Source organism: Lampris incognitus, chromosome 1, assembly GCF_029633865.1.
Source record: "Lampris incognitus isolate fLamInc1 chromosome 1, fLamInc1.hap2, whole genome shotgun sequence".
In the NCBI taxonomy this organism is placed as follows: Eukaryota; Metazoa; Chordata; class Actinopteri; order Lampriformes; family Lampridae; genus Lampris; species Lampris incognitus.
This window is the reverse complement of record NC_079211.1, coordinates 106743699-106757865: the sequence shown is the minus strand read 5'-3', so window position 1 is coordinate 106757865 and position 14167 is coordinate 106743699. Positions and strand designations below refer to the sequence as shown.

Below are 14167 nucleotides of genomic sequence, written 5' to 3'. Positions count from 1 at the left end.
GTTAAAGGCACATCGATCCCGTTTTGAAAGCAGTTCCTCAAACGGACGTTGCCATGTGCAGCCAGTCAACGCAGCAACTGCAGACAACCGCCAGTTAAAAGGTGTCGTGAAAGCCAACAAACTAGCAGATCAATGGCCGCATTCAGGGCAAAGGCTTACAATGGTTTCTGCCCCTGACATTGACTCCCTCTGCTGTTAAGTACCATGAGTAAATTAGACACAACCACGGCTATCACCGCCTGTGAAGATACGATTTTAAAAGGTACTTGACCTCTCTCTCTCTCTCTCTCTCTCTCTCTCTCTCTCTCTCTCTCTCTCTCTCTCTCTCTCTCTCTCCTCTCTCTGATTTTTTTTTATCGTGACTAAAAAGCCAAGTTTCTTCTGAAAAGGGGAAAAAACAAACTGTTCCGTCCTGATTTTAAACGTCCATAACCGTCCAGATACACTTTATTTGACAATAGCAGTACTTACAATGTACAATCATTGACTTATTCCATTTCAAGACATTTAAAAGTGCTTTCTGTCAAGGTTCTCGCTGAATAAATAAAGCCACTCCCATTTTCTTGCAACGATACGACAACATACAACAATAAAGCTGCAAATGTCTTCAACACAATACAGAAAAAAGTTGAGGTTTAAACACTGCTGTCTAGCCTTGCTTTTTTCTTTTCTTTTCTTTTTCTTTTTTTTGAAAGCTCATATTTGAGGCTTTAAAATACCTTGAGGGAATGGATGAACACAGAGAGAAAAGAAGTCCAGCCTAGAGTCAATGTTTTTTTTGTGTCCCATTTAAAAAAAAAAAAAGGGGGGGGAGACATCTGTATCCAAAGTAACTCCCGTGCAGAGGTGGAGGCTATTTCTCCGTTGGTTCAATAGTCTGACAAATAGATATCCAATGTTATTGAACACAGTAAGCAGTAGGTGGTGCTATCCCAGGGTTAGACTCCCAAATGAAGCGGACTGCTGTGCAGAATGTCCTGGAAGGAGGTGGGGGGGGGGGGGGTCAATGGCCGAGATCAACGGCTGATGGGCAGCTGTGGTAAGGGGATGGAGGGATGCGTCAGGTGGTTGGGTGCCGTTAACACTGAGAAGGGATGACCTGTATGCACAAAACACCAAGGAGGACAACACGTCAAGTCAGTCTTATTTGTACAGCCCAACATCACAAATTACAAATGTGCCTCAAGGGGCTTTACAGCAACACAACGTCCTGTCCTTTGACCTCTCACATCAGATAAGGAACCACTCCCTAAAAACCCTTTAACTGTGTGTGGGGGGGGGGTAGGAAGAAACATCAGGGAGAGCAACAGAGGAGGGATCTCTCCCAAGATGGACAATGTGCAATGGGTGTTGTGTTTACACAACTTACAGAATACAACATTGAAAGAGGATAACAGAATTATAATGGACTTATAGAATTCATGAAGACTATGATGAGCATCAACTTTACCACGGCCACGTTAACTTTTATTTCAGTGCAAGAAAGCATGTGTGCTGTATAGTTGAGGGATGTGGTCCAATGTGTGTCCCTGCTGGTCTGGGATCAAATACAAGTCTGAGACTTGACTTAACTTGAGGCTTTTTTTCTTGTCTGTGCCCCCCCTCCCCCACCAGCTCTGTTTCCCACCGTTTCAAGAAAATAACAGCGCTAAAGGTCAGATGACTCCCAACTTAATAATCCTTTTAAAAAGGGGTTTTCCTGTTAATACAGCGTATGAAGGCCATATTAGCATCCAAGCCATCATGAAATGATCACAGCAGCTAAATGCCACTGGGGCTCTCTGACACATTATGTCAACCACACTGCATATGTTATAAAGAGTCAGAGCGAAGGGACGCGTAACAACACGTTTGGTCACATTTCTGGTATTTCGTGTCAACATGCGTTGGTGCAGACAAGCCGAAGAGGGCGAGACTCACTGTCCAGGTAGCCGTGCAGGGCCAGCAGGTGCGGCCTGTCAGGACTGCTGAACGGAGAGTAGTGCAGCTCCTCCTGCAGCGATGGAGGCATTCGAGAATGCGGGCCGTTCTGAGAGTAAGCGCTGTTCTGAGGGGGGTGCTTTTTATGTCGCGCTCGGCAGTTCTGAAACCAAACCTGGACAGTGTTGGAGAATGGACATGACATGAGATCAGCACCAGCCACCGAGCTGCAGGTCTACAAGTCCTAATGGAGACATGAATAATATCGCTCCACTATAAAGTGGAATGCTGAACGTGTAACTGGGTGACTCTTCAATTTGGGGCACTTTTGGCTTTTGGCATTTTGAAATATAAATTTATTTAAAATCTGTTTTTTTTTTTCAAAAGCTCTAGTAAGTGGTCTGGAACAAGCATCTTAGCATAGCTTTGACCGCCCTACAAAATAAGTTTGGTATTATGATGCTTTTTTTCAAAGTTGTAACAGCAAAATGTGATGGTAAAGATAATGACAATTTTCACCTTTTGGAGAAAAAGTTGACCAAGTCTTAGACTTGCTAAGCTAACTTGTTAGCTAGCATACAATGTACAATGAATATACGTGAATAAAGTAAAGTTTCTTATTTCTGAACTAAAATACTCAACTAGTAACTTGCTTGGTAATGACGCCTAATAAACCTACTCTCAGATCAGGACATATAAATCTTCACATTACTTACATTTGTGGACATGAACAAGCCATGTTTCTGCCATGACTGCTCATGCGCCTCTGGCACTTCTCGTCTCCATGGCAACCACGTTATGTTGTTGTTTGAAAAAACGTTACTTGCTCTCGAAAATGTTGGCCGTGGTGGTAATGACAGATGTATGAGGGACGGCGATATTTAACTATAAAAAATGTGCAAATTGCACCTATATACACCACATGAATTTGAAATATTTCTTCTTAATTTATTATGAGAAAATGCAAAGTAAAGCTTTAATGAACCATTTTTATTACTTTATTATAGAGGGGACGTTAAAAAGTCTTGGTTGGGGACGAGCCCAAAACAGTGACATTCTGGCACATTTGAATTTTCAGCATGTTGAAAAAGTATTAAAATGTCATCACCGAGACACAAATCTTTTTTTCATAACTAACACAACCTAACTAACAAATACAATTATTGTTTTTTTTTTAAAAACGAGTTTTTTTTTCTTTTCTTGAAAATCTACCCTGAGGCCAGAAAAACTCCCTTAACTGAAGAATCACCCAATTACCATATGACCGTATGATAAGAGTCACACTAAATACCCCAGAACAAATAGCCCAGGCATTACCTATATTTGTGATTGGTAATTTTTATTTTTTGGCAAGCTGTACATACCCATCGATACCTAATTCCTTATTCACTTGCAAATTCCATAATTAGATATTTGGATGATCTTAAGTATGTTGATACTTTCTTATTAATACTGTTTGGCATCTCTGTGGTAAGCATTCTGCCAACCGACCCTTACCGAGCCAAGTGAACGTAGTTTTCTCATCCTGAACAAATACTCCACAAACTGATTTTACTGATTGTACATCAAAAACCATTCAACCAGTGAGGGAAAAATTAATTACAGAAATCATATGGTAGAGCATTTGATTTGAATGAAATTGTGTGTACAAATGGCTTGGCTTTGCTCGTCCGTCTCTGTTACAGTACTTTTAAAGTAAATTTGTAATATGGAATAATTCATTCTGTATGTTTGCTTAATCAAAATCAGGATTACGGGGTGGTCAGGACTGGTGCCTATCCCAGCAGTCATTGTGTTGGAAGGCAAGGAGACACCTTTGACAGGTTGCCAGTCCATCACGCGGTTTGCAAATGAAATCATTCACACCACATTCATAGTTATGGTCAGTTTAGAGCCTCCGATTCCCCTAACATCCATGTCTTGACTGTGGAAGAAAACCCATGCAAACACAGGGAAAATGAACGCTCAAGCCACTGTTCCACTTATTCTTTCCACTTACAGTATAATGTTATGCTTAATTATTATTATTATTGCATACTTGTATGACTCGTCTGCTCAGTCCTGTCATTTCTGCCAGCTTCTGTAATGTCTGGGCGTCAGGGTTGTTGTCTTGGGCAAACTGGGTCTGCATTACCTGCAAAGAGAAACTGCAGTCAGATTATAACCGTGATACAAAGCGACGTTTCTTCTACATTGACAGTCACAAAATGCTGTGCAGCCTACAGTCAGGATCCCACCACACCCACACAAACACACACTCAGAGAGAGAGAGAGAGAGAGACACACACACACACACACACACACACACACACACACACACACACACACACACACACACACACACACACACGTATCAAGAGGAGAATTCACCTGCAGTTGCTCCGCGGTGAAGGAGGTCCGGGCCCGCTTGGCTGGTTTGGGTTGGCCATCTTGATCAGAAGGCAGAGCTCCCTCCAGGGTCAGTCCTGTCCCTGAGGAAGACAGCAGCGCGTTTATGTGTGAAGTGATGAAAAAAAGAAGTCTTTTTACCCTTCTTCTTCTTAGCTTTGATATCTCGATTTTCATTCATTTTGTTTTCCATTGTATTGCACCACTTTTCATACTACATTCTAGAGTTAGCAGAATATTTTCTAACTACTATCCTATTTCTGTGCCTCTGACCCTTTGCTGCCTGCCCTGGTCATCTAGAAATGTGTGGTACTGTAGAGGAGCTCAATCAGGAGTCGTGACAACTTTCTCTTTCGGCTACACGACGTGCACCATTTATTCCTTCACCATAACAACAGCAAAAACCAGCACAGCGGAAGTGTATCACTGTAAACACGAACCGAGAAAACAGCAGCTGTAAACAAACGTTCCCACTAGCTCAATAAGGGGAATTATGTATCCCTATAACCGCCACAGTACCTTTATTTCATTTGAAAATCACTCCGGATATAACATTTAACTCAGTTCACCCATAGCAATGTAAAAAGGAAGCATCACTGAATCGGGTGTTTATTTACCAAGTCGGTATTTTGAGCCCATCCCAGTGGCGTTTACATTGATGCTGATGAAAAACCGTCGATATATTACGAGATGAGATTTGACTAACCCCAATCTAACGATAATCCCAACCTTAACCCCAACCTAACGGTAACCACAACCTTAACCCCAACCTAACGATAATCCCAACCTTAACCCCAACCTAACGGTAACCACAACCTTAACCCCAATCTAACGATAATCCCAACCTTAACCCCAATATAACGGTAACCCCAACCTAACGATAATCCCAACCTTAACGACATGCTAACGGTAACCCCAACCTTAACCCCAATTTAACGGTAACCACAACCTTAACCACAACCTAACGGTAACCCCAACCTTAACGACATGCTAACGGTAACCTTAGCATTAACCGCAACCACAACCAAACCTGTGTGTAATTAATATTGAAAAATTGGGGCGGAAGTTTCGCATTGGATACGGGACACCCGCCGCATCTCTATCCAGACGCCGTAGTATAGCTCCCTTCCGCGCAAATACGTATCAATGCGCCATGGAATAGGACAGGTTATAGGAACAGAGAATAAATGTCATCTCAATAAACGTGTTAATGAATCTTAGAGAGACGATCAAAGTGGTGTTTTCACAAGCTGCGTCTCCATTAACGAAGCTCTTGTCAGCGCGCGTGTGTGTGTGTGTGTGTGTGTGTCCTCATGTGCGTGGACGTACTACCGTTTTCAGCGGCCCATTAACGAGGATCTCCATTAACGAGGCTCTTGTCAGCGTGCGTGCGTGTGCGTGTGCGTACGTGTGTGCGCGCGTACGTGTGCGTGTCTCATCATGTGCGGGGATGTACTACCGTTTTCGGCGGCCCTGCGGAGGTTGTCCAGCATCATGTCATAGTGGCTCCGGCACAGCACTCTGCCCTCCACCAGGCCGAACTCCTCCCCGGTGGACAGCTGCCTCTTGCAGGAGAAGCAGGCGAAGCAGGCAAGGTGGTAGACGCTTCCGCGGGCCCTCCGCACCCAGTCACTGGCGTACACCTGGCGACCGCACTGCGCACACTTGGTGCCGAACCTACTGTGAGACGCAAGGAGGCAGAGGTCGTGGATCCATCTTTTTATTCATTTAATTATTTTATATATATATATATATATATATATATATATATATTTATATATGTTCATTCTCGCACATAAAAATAAATAAATACTAGTTCTGCTGGTTTCCTATTCTACCAATTGATTAAGTACACCTAGACTACCAGGTGTAAAAAAAAAACCTCCCTGATTGCAGGCTGGAATAACTGGAACAAAATGTGAATGTAATTAATTGCCTGCCTGCCAAAACAGACACCCAACTGCACTGATGGTGGCTAAGGACCTGAATGAGGAAAAAATTAATTAGGCGAAAAATAAAAAGCCAGTGCACTCGTAGATGAGCTAAAAATGAGCTAAGACGGTACAGAGCAACAAAAAAAAAAGCAAAATGTGAACAGGTGAAATCCCTTCCGGTGCCAAATGGAGGCGAGACTTTTCTCCTTCAATCAAATCGATAATATATCATCTATCTATCTATATATATATCTATATAATTATATCTATATCTATATATACATACGTATATATATATCAAAGACACCCCCTAATGCAGATCTCGCTATCACTCTCTCTCTCTCTCTCTCTCTCTCTCTCTCTCTCTCTCTCTCTCTCTCTCGCTCTCTCTCTCTCTCCCGTTTTTAATCTGGTCTCTCTGATGTAGATACAGGGAAATCTGAACAGTATTCCGATGTGTTAACGTTATACCGCGTCATACTGGAAACTGCAACGCAATCTGGGGGAAATAAAAAACGTGATTATAGCCCTTTAAGAGGATGCCATTGTTTACAGGACATTGACTCGTAAACAGCTGAGCGTCTTGGGAAGGAGAAAGAAGAGTGTGGGATCTAAAATTTAAAAATTAACCTCCGCAATGAGATATTTTTATTTTCTGGCAAAAGATTGTTTTTGCAGCTTGCTTTTTTTATGTTTGCTTATTTTAACTTTGGAGCACATCTGCCGGCCAGTCTCTGTCACCACAAAGGTGGAGCCGCACTGCAACCTGGTCAACCTGTGCGTCACGGATGCCCGGAGCTGCGGCGATAAGCCGCCATTTTTTATTCCGCCATTAAAGCGTCAAAATGTTAGGCAATGGCATACCATTATCCTTATACTAAGAAAGTAAAAAAACAAAACACACAAAAAACGAGGCTTTATCCGGTTGAAAATTTTCCCCCATTTAGAACAGTTTTGTAACAAAGCTGTTACAAAACCTTCATATTTTCAATGTTAGCTAACTATGTTATGTTATGTTAGCTAATGTTAGCTAACGTTAGCTAGAATTAGCAGATGTTAGTATTTTGTCTCATTTTGCGTTAACAACATAAAACAACACTGTTGCTTATGCTGAAAGTTAATTTAACTATGTTGACTAATGTATTGAAGTAGCAAGTCTAACCTGGTTGTTGTGTTTTCCACCAGCAAAAAAGAGCCAATACTTGTTTTTTCCTAAGTTGATTGATTCACTGCTTGTGGCCGGGCAGCCGTTGCAGAGTCCAGCTGGGTACTGTCACGACACCACACAACGCGTCAAGTGTGGCTCATATGCAACTGGCTTTATTATGTCCACAGCAGGAGTAGGAATATTTTGGTCGAAACACAGTCTTTACCTCTCTTACAAGAGCTCTGACAGATCTAGAAGAGAATGGTTTGGTCTTGTTTGATGGACAGCTGTAAAGAGACACGCTGGCTGGTGACAACTTGGGATCACGCCGCATTGGTGGTCTCAGTGAGAACTTCAGCAGGAGTACTCACTTCTGCAGATTCTGTGCTACTGATTGTGAAACATTCACTTGCTCTACCTTGGTAAAAAATAATACTTCTTATTAAATGTTTATTTTATTTATGTTTTTGACTGTTATATATATCCTATAGTCTTGCAGTACAACTGTTGTATTGTCTCATTGAAGCTACAGTACAGGTCAAACACATTCTTTTTTATATTGTCAGACCAAAATTTGAAGGAATTGGCTTGCCATACTTTGTCATATGAGGATAATCTATCAGAAAAATAAGATTCCATTATTTTTTGCCGTTTCTATTAACAGTTATGTTTCTAACCTGTCATCTTTTTTTCTGGTCCAATGACAGAACAACCAGCGATGGAGGATGAGCATAGAAAAAGAGGTGCTGTGTGAAGGAACGTCCAGTGTCATTGGGCTTGCTGTGGCCCGTCTCCTACTACAATGTCAACCCTTTAGTGCCAGCATGGTGGAGCGTGCACTCTGGAATTCCTTCAGAGGTAGGAGCTGTTTACACTTACTGTACCACACAGCTTGACTTGATTGATTTTTTTTCCCCACACACCGCCATTGTCCAATAACCTGATAACCACTGGTGCCTCTGACGCTACAAACATCACTACTGCCTCTGCTAATATTGTCATTTCCTTTCCATCACATTCTTCTTTTTAACTTGATCATTCATGGAAATTGATATAAACCTGCTTAGTGAAATGTGACAATCATATGGTTCAATATTCTGCAACACTACTTTGCACTGAATAGGCTCTTGCTTGGTATGTCACATTGACAGATTGACATCACCAGAAAGAAGAATATTTTTGTCATTCTACATTGTTTTTCAGAACCTGCATTGACATTAACCCTGGGAGGGCCACAAAAGCAAGCCATGATAAGCGGCAAAACAAGAAGCGCGGGAAGATGGTCAAAAAGAAGGCAACGTCACTGAATCCGCATGTCTGAACACTCAAGAGGCTCAGTGACTTCAAGTGGGACTTTGTCTGATCTTACGCGTGTGTATGCGTGCGCGCGCGCGCACACACACACACACACACACACACACATGTCACCGTATTCTTGTGGGGACCCCTCACTGACTACATTCATTCTCTAGCCCTTAGCCCTAACCTTGACCATCATAACTACATACCTAACCTTAACCCTTACCCTGACCTTAACCTAATCCCAATTCTAACCTTAACCCTAAATCCAAGCCCTAACCCTAAAGTACACCCTTTTCCTCATGGGGACCCAAATGTCCCCACAAGGTAGGTGGTTTCAGGTTTTTTTTATCCTGATGGGGACATTTGGTCCCCATTAGGATAGAAAAACCTGGTTGAAACACACGCACACACACACACACACACACACACACACAGTACCTCACCCAGCTACTCATTCAAACATGCGTTGATTTATTTACTCACTCAGCGACAAAAACCCATGCCGTGTCTTTTCTTGTTCAAATTGTTGGAACTCAGGGTTCACGTTGTTCAGGGAAACAGCTGCACGGTTGTTTTGTTTTCACTGTACTGTAATACCCCCATGCAAACTAGACTGCTGCTGTCCTGTGGCAGGTTTAGTTTGATGTTCCTTTCTCACAAAAAACATTTTCACAGTAAGTTGCCAAATATCGTATTCACTGTCATTTCACTCAAAAAAGAACTCAAAAAGAACGAAACAAAGAAAAGTAAACAGGCAGGGAGTTGAGGTTCATTCAGGTCCTGCTGCACCGGTGACATGTTTCTATTTTAATAAATATTTGAAAATTAACTGCATAATGAATATTGTCCCTTTGTCATTTTTTCATTATTTATGATAATAATAATTTATTATTAATACTATTGTTATTCATTATTATTATTATTGGTAGTAGTAGTAGTAGTAGTATTACAGTAACATAAGTACAAGATTCACACTGTAGATTCAAACAGTTTACATACTGTAAATATATAGTGATTTACTGACAAAACGGTGACCAGTATTGTGTTGCAAATTTACAAGACTACAGCAAGGAACCACACATGTATTTCTAGTAATACAGTGTAATTCTAAAATACAGTAGGAAGCTAAAAAAATTTTTAAAAAAAAGCAGTACTTTGCAGATGAAGCTGCTGCCAGTTAATTACTGTGAATTTACAGTGAAAGGTTTTACATGGTTTTCTGCTTGTCGTTATTAGTTATGTAACCAAGGACAGTGTTATTATTACTATCATTACTATCATCATCATAATTATTATTATTATTGTTATTATTATTATTAATGTTTAAGGGTACATTACCATCTTTAATTCCTGTGCCGAATTAACCCACCAACAAATTCAATTAAAGGAACTTGAATTGAAAATATTTTGATTTGTTATTCAAATAAAATAAAGTATGCCCAAATACCTTGTATGCGCGTGCGTTAAGCGTAGCCGATTCTAAGTCGACGTAGAAGAAGAAAACGAAAAATATTGAAAAAGTCAAAAATAATGGGGGTGGAAAATAGATGTTGTACACTGCCATTAGCGAAAGCCAAATTAAGAGACTTTGTTGACATGGCATGATGTGGTGGCGGAGAACACTCCAAATACATTCCTTTGGAAGTGCTTTCGCATTAAAGTGTAAATATAAAAAAATAGTCTGTATACAGTGGGAGTCCATATTTACCCGAAGAGCAAATTTACATTCCAAAATTAGATATCCACCATTTGCATGGAAAAGTCGCGCTGATGGCGCAGAATTCATACAAATTATTTTCACCGCTTTTGGTTATTAGTTTAAGCCCACGGTTGACCAAATGTGAACCCTTTTGCAGCCTGGATGCCTTTACAGAAGCGAGGAGTCAAAATGCTCCGACTCGTTTAAAGACCACTGGCACTCCCTGGCCCCCTACACGCGGGGCTGGCTGGTGCTCCTGGCGGAGGAGGTGTGAGTGAGTGAGTGAGTGAGTGACCGGCAGCGGTGATCCTACCTGAAATAATCCAGCTTGCAGTAGATTTCTTTGTTTTTGACGTAGCAGCTGTTGTGTTGACGCAGTGACGCTCTGCAGACCGAGCACTCCAGACAGCCCACGTGCCAGGTCAGGTTGTTTACCTGATGATGGTGATGATGGTGATGATGATGACGATGATGGTGATGATGATGGTGATGATGGTGATGATTTATTTCGGACATGTAAATAAGCAGGGTATAACACACAGATAAACCATTGCTAATAATCTGAAGCGGTCAACAAATCCGCGCATCACACTCAGCGAGCAGATCTCCGCGCGCGTCAGATTATTTGTTCCATGTTGGAAAAGGAGCCCCCCCCCACCCCTTCTCCCCTACCCCTTCTCCCCTACTCTGAAATTAATTCAGCTACTATACATTTCAAATTCAGTTCCCACTGTACTGTGAGGTTCAAATTCGCTGCAAGTCGTGCTGCACAATACAAACTCAACTGCAGTGAACAATAAGAGAAAAACAACCCTGAGACATCCGACGAGGGAAACGATAGCTGCTAAATGCTAAAGTATGTAGTGCATCGATATTAATCACATACTTTGGTGATGGAGAATAGCCCATTTTACACAATCCGTGTGATGTGCAGTCCATTTAAGGAAGGCACGAGCAAAAAAAAGAAAAGAAAAAGAAGAAGAAGAAATACAGGCAACAGAAGGTTTGATCTGAGTTTGGGATATAGACTACTGGACAAAAGTGCTAATCAGTAAGTCTAGTTGGTCTGTTCCCCGCCAGAGTCTGAGGACGTCACCTTGAGCAGGTACCGGTCGTGTATGTCCATGCCGCAGCTGGCGCACTGGTGGCTGGCGGACGGCCGCGCGGGAGGAGAGCACGCGCAGGGAGGCTCCGCAGGGCTGCACTCGCTCGACTCCTTCTTCACCTCCGATTCAGACTGCTCAAAAACAATCGTTTCCTTCTCAAGGATTAAACTCAAAAGTTTCATCACATTTAATATTTTTTCATATTGGAGTAAGAGCTGCTTAAAACGGACCAGGCTGTTCGTTACAGATCCACTATCACATATGCAAACGGCCCACACTTAGCGTGAAGTTGTGCATTATGGAAGTAACACGAATAACTATAATAATGACAATAATTATAATACAAACAACTGAAATGAGACGTTAACGTAACTTTTAGGCCAAGCTGAGAAACTTTAGCAGGGGAACGCCTGCAGCAGCTGCAGCAGCTGCAGCAGCTCGGAAATTACCCAAAAAGCGTCCGTTATTGAGAATTCAAACGGGGCCTATCATTGATAAAAGTAAAATAAATAAATAAAAATCGAAAGCGAAGTGCTCCAGATGTTTCTGACTCACCATTTTCCAGTCTTGAACGGTGCCTATTTGGAGAGAAGATGGAGCCGACTCCGCGCCCTGCTCTGCGCATTACGCATCCCTACACCACCAAACCCACCCTTCAAGCTATATCCGGTCCAAAACAACCAACAACGGCTTCTGCCGCATTTAAACCCTGGCAACAAAAGACCATTTTTGATGCAATTAGAAAAATATGATCGATCTTTGACCTCGTGCGCAGTGCAGGCTACCTCATATTTCCCATGCAATCAAACGCTGTGAAAGGATGCATTACCTGCAATTAGTGATAGCTTGAAATGCTCGGGATGAGAGGCAACTCGAGTGTCAATTTCAACCGTCAATCAAGGGAAGGCGCCGGGCCATCAGCAAAATGGCACATTCCGATTTCAATAGCCGTATAATCGAAAATCGAAAATCTCCAGCGTGAAGAGGCCCAATTGGAGATCGGTCAATTCACAGGAGACAATGAGCAGAAGTTGCAGCTGATCTTGAAACATAAAGGAGCTTGATTGTATCGCTCGTGATAGGCCATTTAAGTACTTGAGGCTCCCTCGGTGATTACAGCTGTATTCATGCGGTGCCAGGAATCTGCGTTTGGGTGGATTTCGGAGCCCATGTTGTCCGTCGTTTCAACGAAATTAGCAGGATACGAGATTATATTAATTAATACGAGGATACGAGAGATATTAAATTTTGGAGCGGGCCTATCGTGAAGAATGATCAGGCCCCTCCGCCTCGTGCAGACACCCCGCTCCCTATAGGCCCATGTGTGTTCAAGGTACAACACCTCGAGCAGTTACCTTCTCAGCAAATATCCACAAAGACTTTTCCCACTGAAGGATTTTCATTTTTCCGGGACATTGCAGGCAGCCAATCAAACGTCCAAATAAATCCGTGGAAAATCTACAAGGCCCTAAGGTGACACTCCCCCCCCCCTCCTCCTCCTCCTCGACGGGCGATCTGCCCTCTCTGTCGCGTGGGAGCAGATCAGGCCGAGCTCGCGGCGAACAGGTCCTCCGGCTCACAGGGTTTCGGGCTGGGAGGCTCCGTCCGAGCTGCGGAGAGGCAGACAATAAAACCACCGGAGTCCCTCCGCGGAGCTTTGACAGGGTCTGCGTGGGACCGCTCGGACTCTCACCTCTTTCCCCGCCTCAAATGGAAGTTTACACCCCGCTCGCTCCGAGAGGATGTGATGCTGCCTTCAATCAGATTTATGGAATGAGAAAAATGTGATTTAGCGACGCACAAACGGTGCGCCACGTGTTTTGAAACGCACAATTTCGATTGGAAATGACCGAGCGGGCCCCGACATTTCCTTTCTTGTACTATAGCATATAGGATAATAGTGACGCCCCGCGATTACCGTTATGCAGGGGGGGGAGAGAGAGAGAGAGAGAGAGAGAGAGAGAGAGAGAGAGAGAGAGAGAGAGAGAGAGAGAGAGAGAGAGAGAGAGAGAGAGAGAGAGAGAGAGAGAGAGCAAGAGAGAGAGCAAGAAAGAAAGCAAGAGCAAGAGAGAGCGAGAAAGAGAGAGAGAGCAAAAACAAGAGAGAGCGAGAGAGAGAGAGAGAGAGAGAGAGAGAGAGAGAGAGAGAGAGAGAGAGAGAGAGAGAGAGAGAGAGAGAGAGAGAGAGAGAGAGAGGGAGAGAGAGAGAGTGTACTGCATCACAACAGTGGGTGAATAAGTCGCATGGAACAAGGTGTAATGGACTCCTGTCTCATCCAGCTTTGCCTCGTTTCAGTTGTCTAGATTTGAAGATTTCTGTTTTTCGAAGTGACGGAGGCAACGGTCGCACACATAGATCTATGGGGGGGCGGGGGGGTCTTTGTATAGCCACCCAAAATAAACACTGAATATTTGCAAGGATTAAAATGACTGAAAGTAAAATGTCAAAACAAAAAAAAAACCCACAAAACAAAAAACGAAAGAAATCACTGACAGTGTGGTTATCACTGACCACTCAGAAGGCACTCTGGGCTCACCTGTACAAGCAGACACGCATCGTGTCGTTGTGTCGCTGTGTCGTTGTGTCGGCCACTTGTGTTATCAGCCAAACGCGCCATACCCCGGTTGGGTGCATTAACGGTCATTACCAGACCGGGTCGACCTGGTCTGGG

General features: G+C 43.0%; 1 protein-coding gene across 2 annotated transcripts; it reads right to left on the bottom strand.

Annotated features, from left to right (window-relative positions):
- Window positions 1-440: 440 nt before the first annotated feature.
- lhx6b (LIM homeobox 6b) lies at window positions 441-13244 on the bottom strand. Of its 2 annotated transcripts, XM_056287035.1 has the most exons (9): window positions 12326-13244; window positions 12052-12205; window positions 11487-11627; window positions 10704-10825; window positions 5768-5988; window positions 4291-4391; window positions 3959-4054; window positions 1921-2095; window positions 441-1099 (listed from the first exon to the last, which is right to left on the bottom strand). In XM_056287035.1, exons 2-9 carry the CDS (start codon window positions 12052-12054, stop codon window positions 1017-1019), a joined length of 942 nt encoding a protein of 313 aa, XP_056143010.1. In that variant the 5' UTR covers window positions 12055-12205; window positions 12326-13244; the 3' UTR covers window positions 441-1016. The 2 variants fall into 2 exon arrangements, with proteins under 2 accessions (XP_056143010.1, XP_056143003.1); XM_056287028.1 differs by lacking the exons at window positions 12052-12205; window positions 12326-13244 and having other exon boundaries at window positions 11487-11679.
- Between the last annotated feature and the right edge of the window lie 923 nt (window positions 13245-14167).

Excerpts from the sequence above, each read along its gene's own strand:
- lhx6b (XM_056287028.1), bottom strand. The coding sequence starts at position 11,678 with ATGAAACTTTTGAGTTTAATCCTTGAGAAGGAAACGATTGTTTTTGAG. Across the intron at positions 4,392-5,767 it reads CCGCAGGGCCGCCGAAAACG|GGACAGGACTGACCCTGGAG; the intron begins GTAGTACATCCC and ends TGTCTTCCTCAG. Across the intron at positions 1,100-1,920 it reads CCTGCACGGCTACCTGGACA|GTCATCCCTTCTCAGTGTTA; the intron begins GTGAGTCTCGCC and ends TTGTGCATACAG.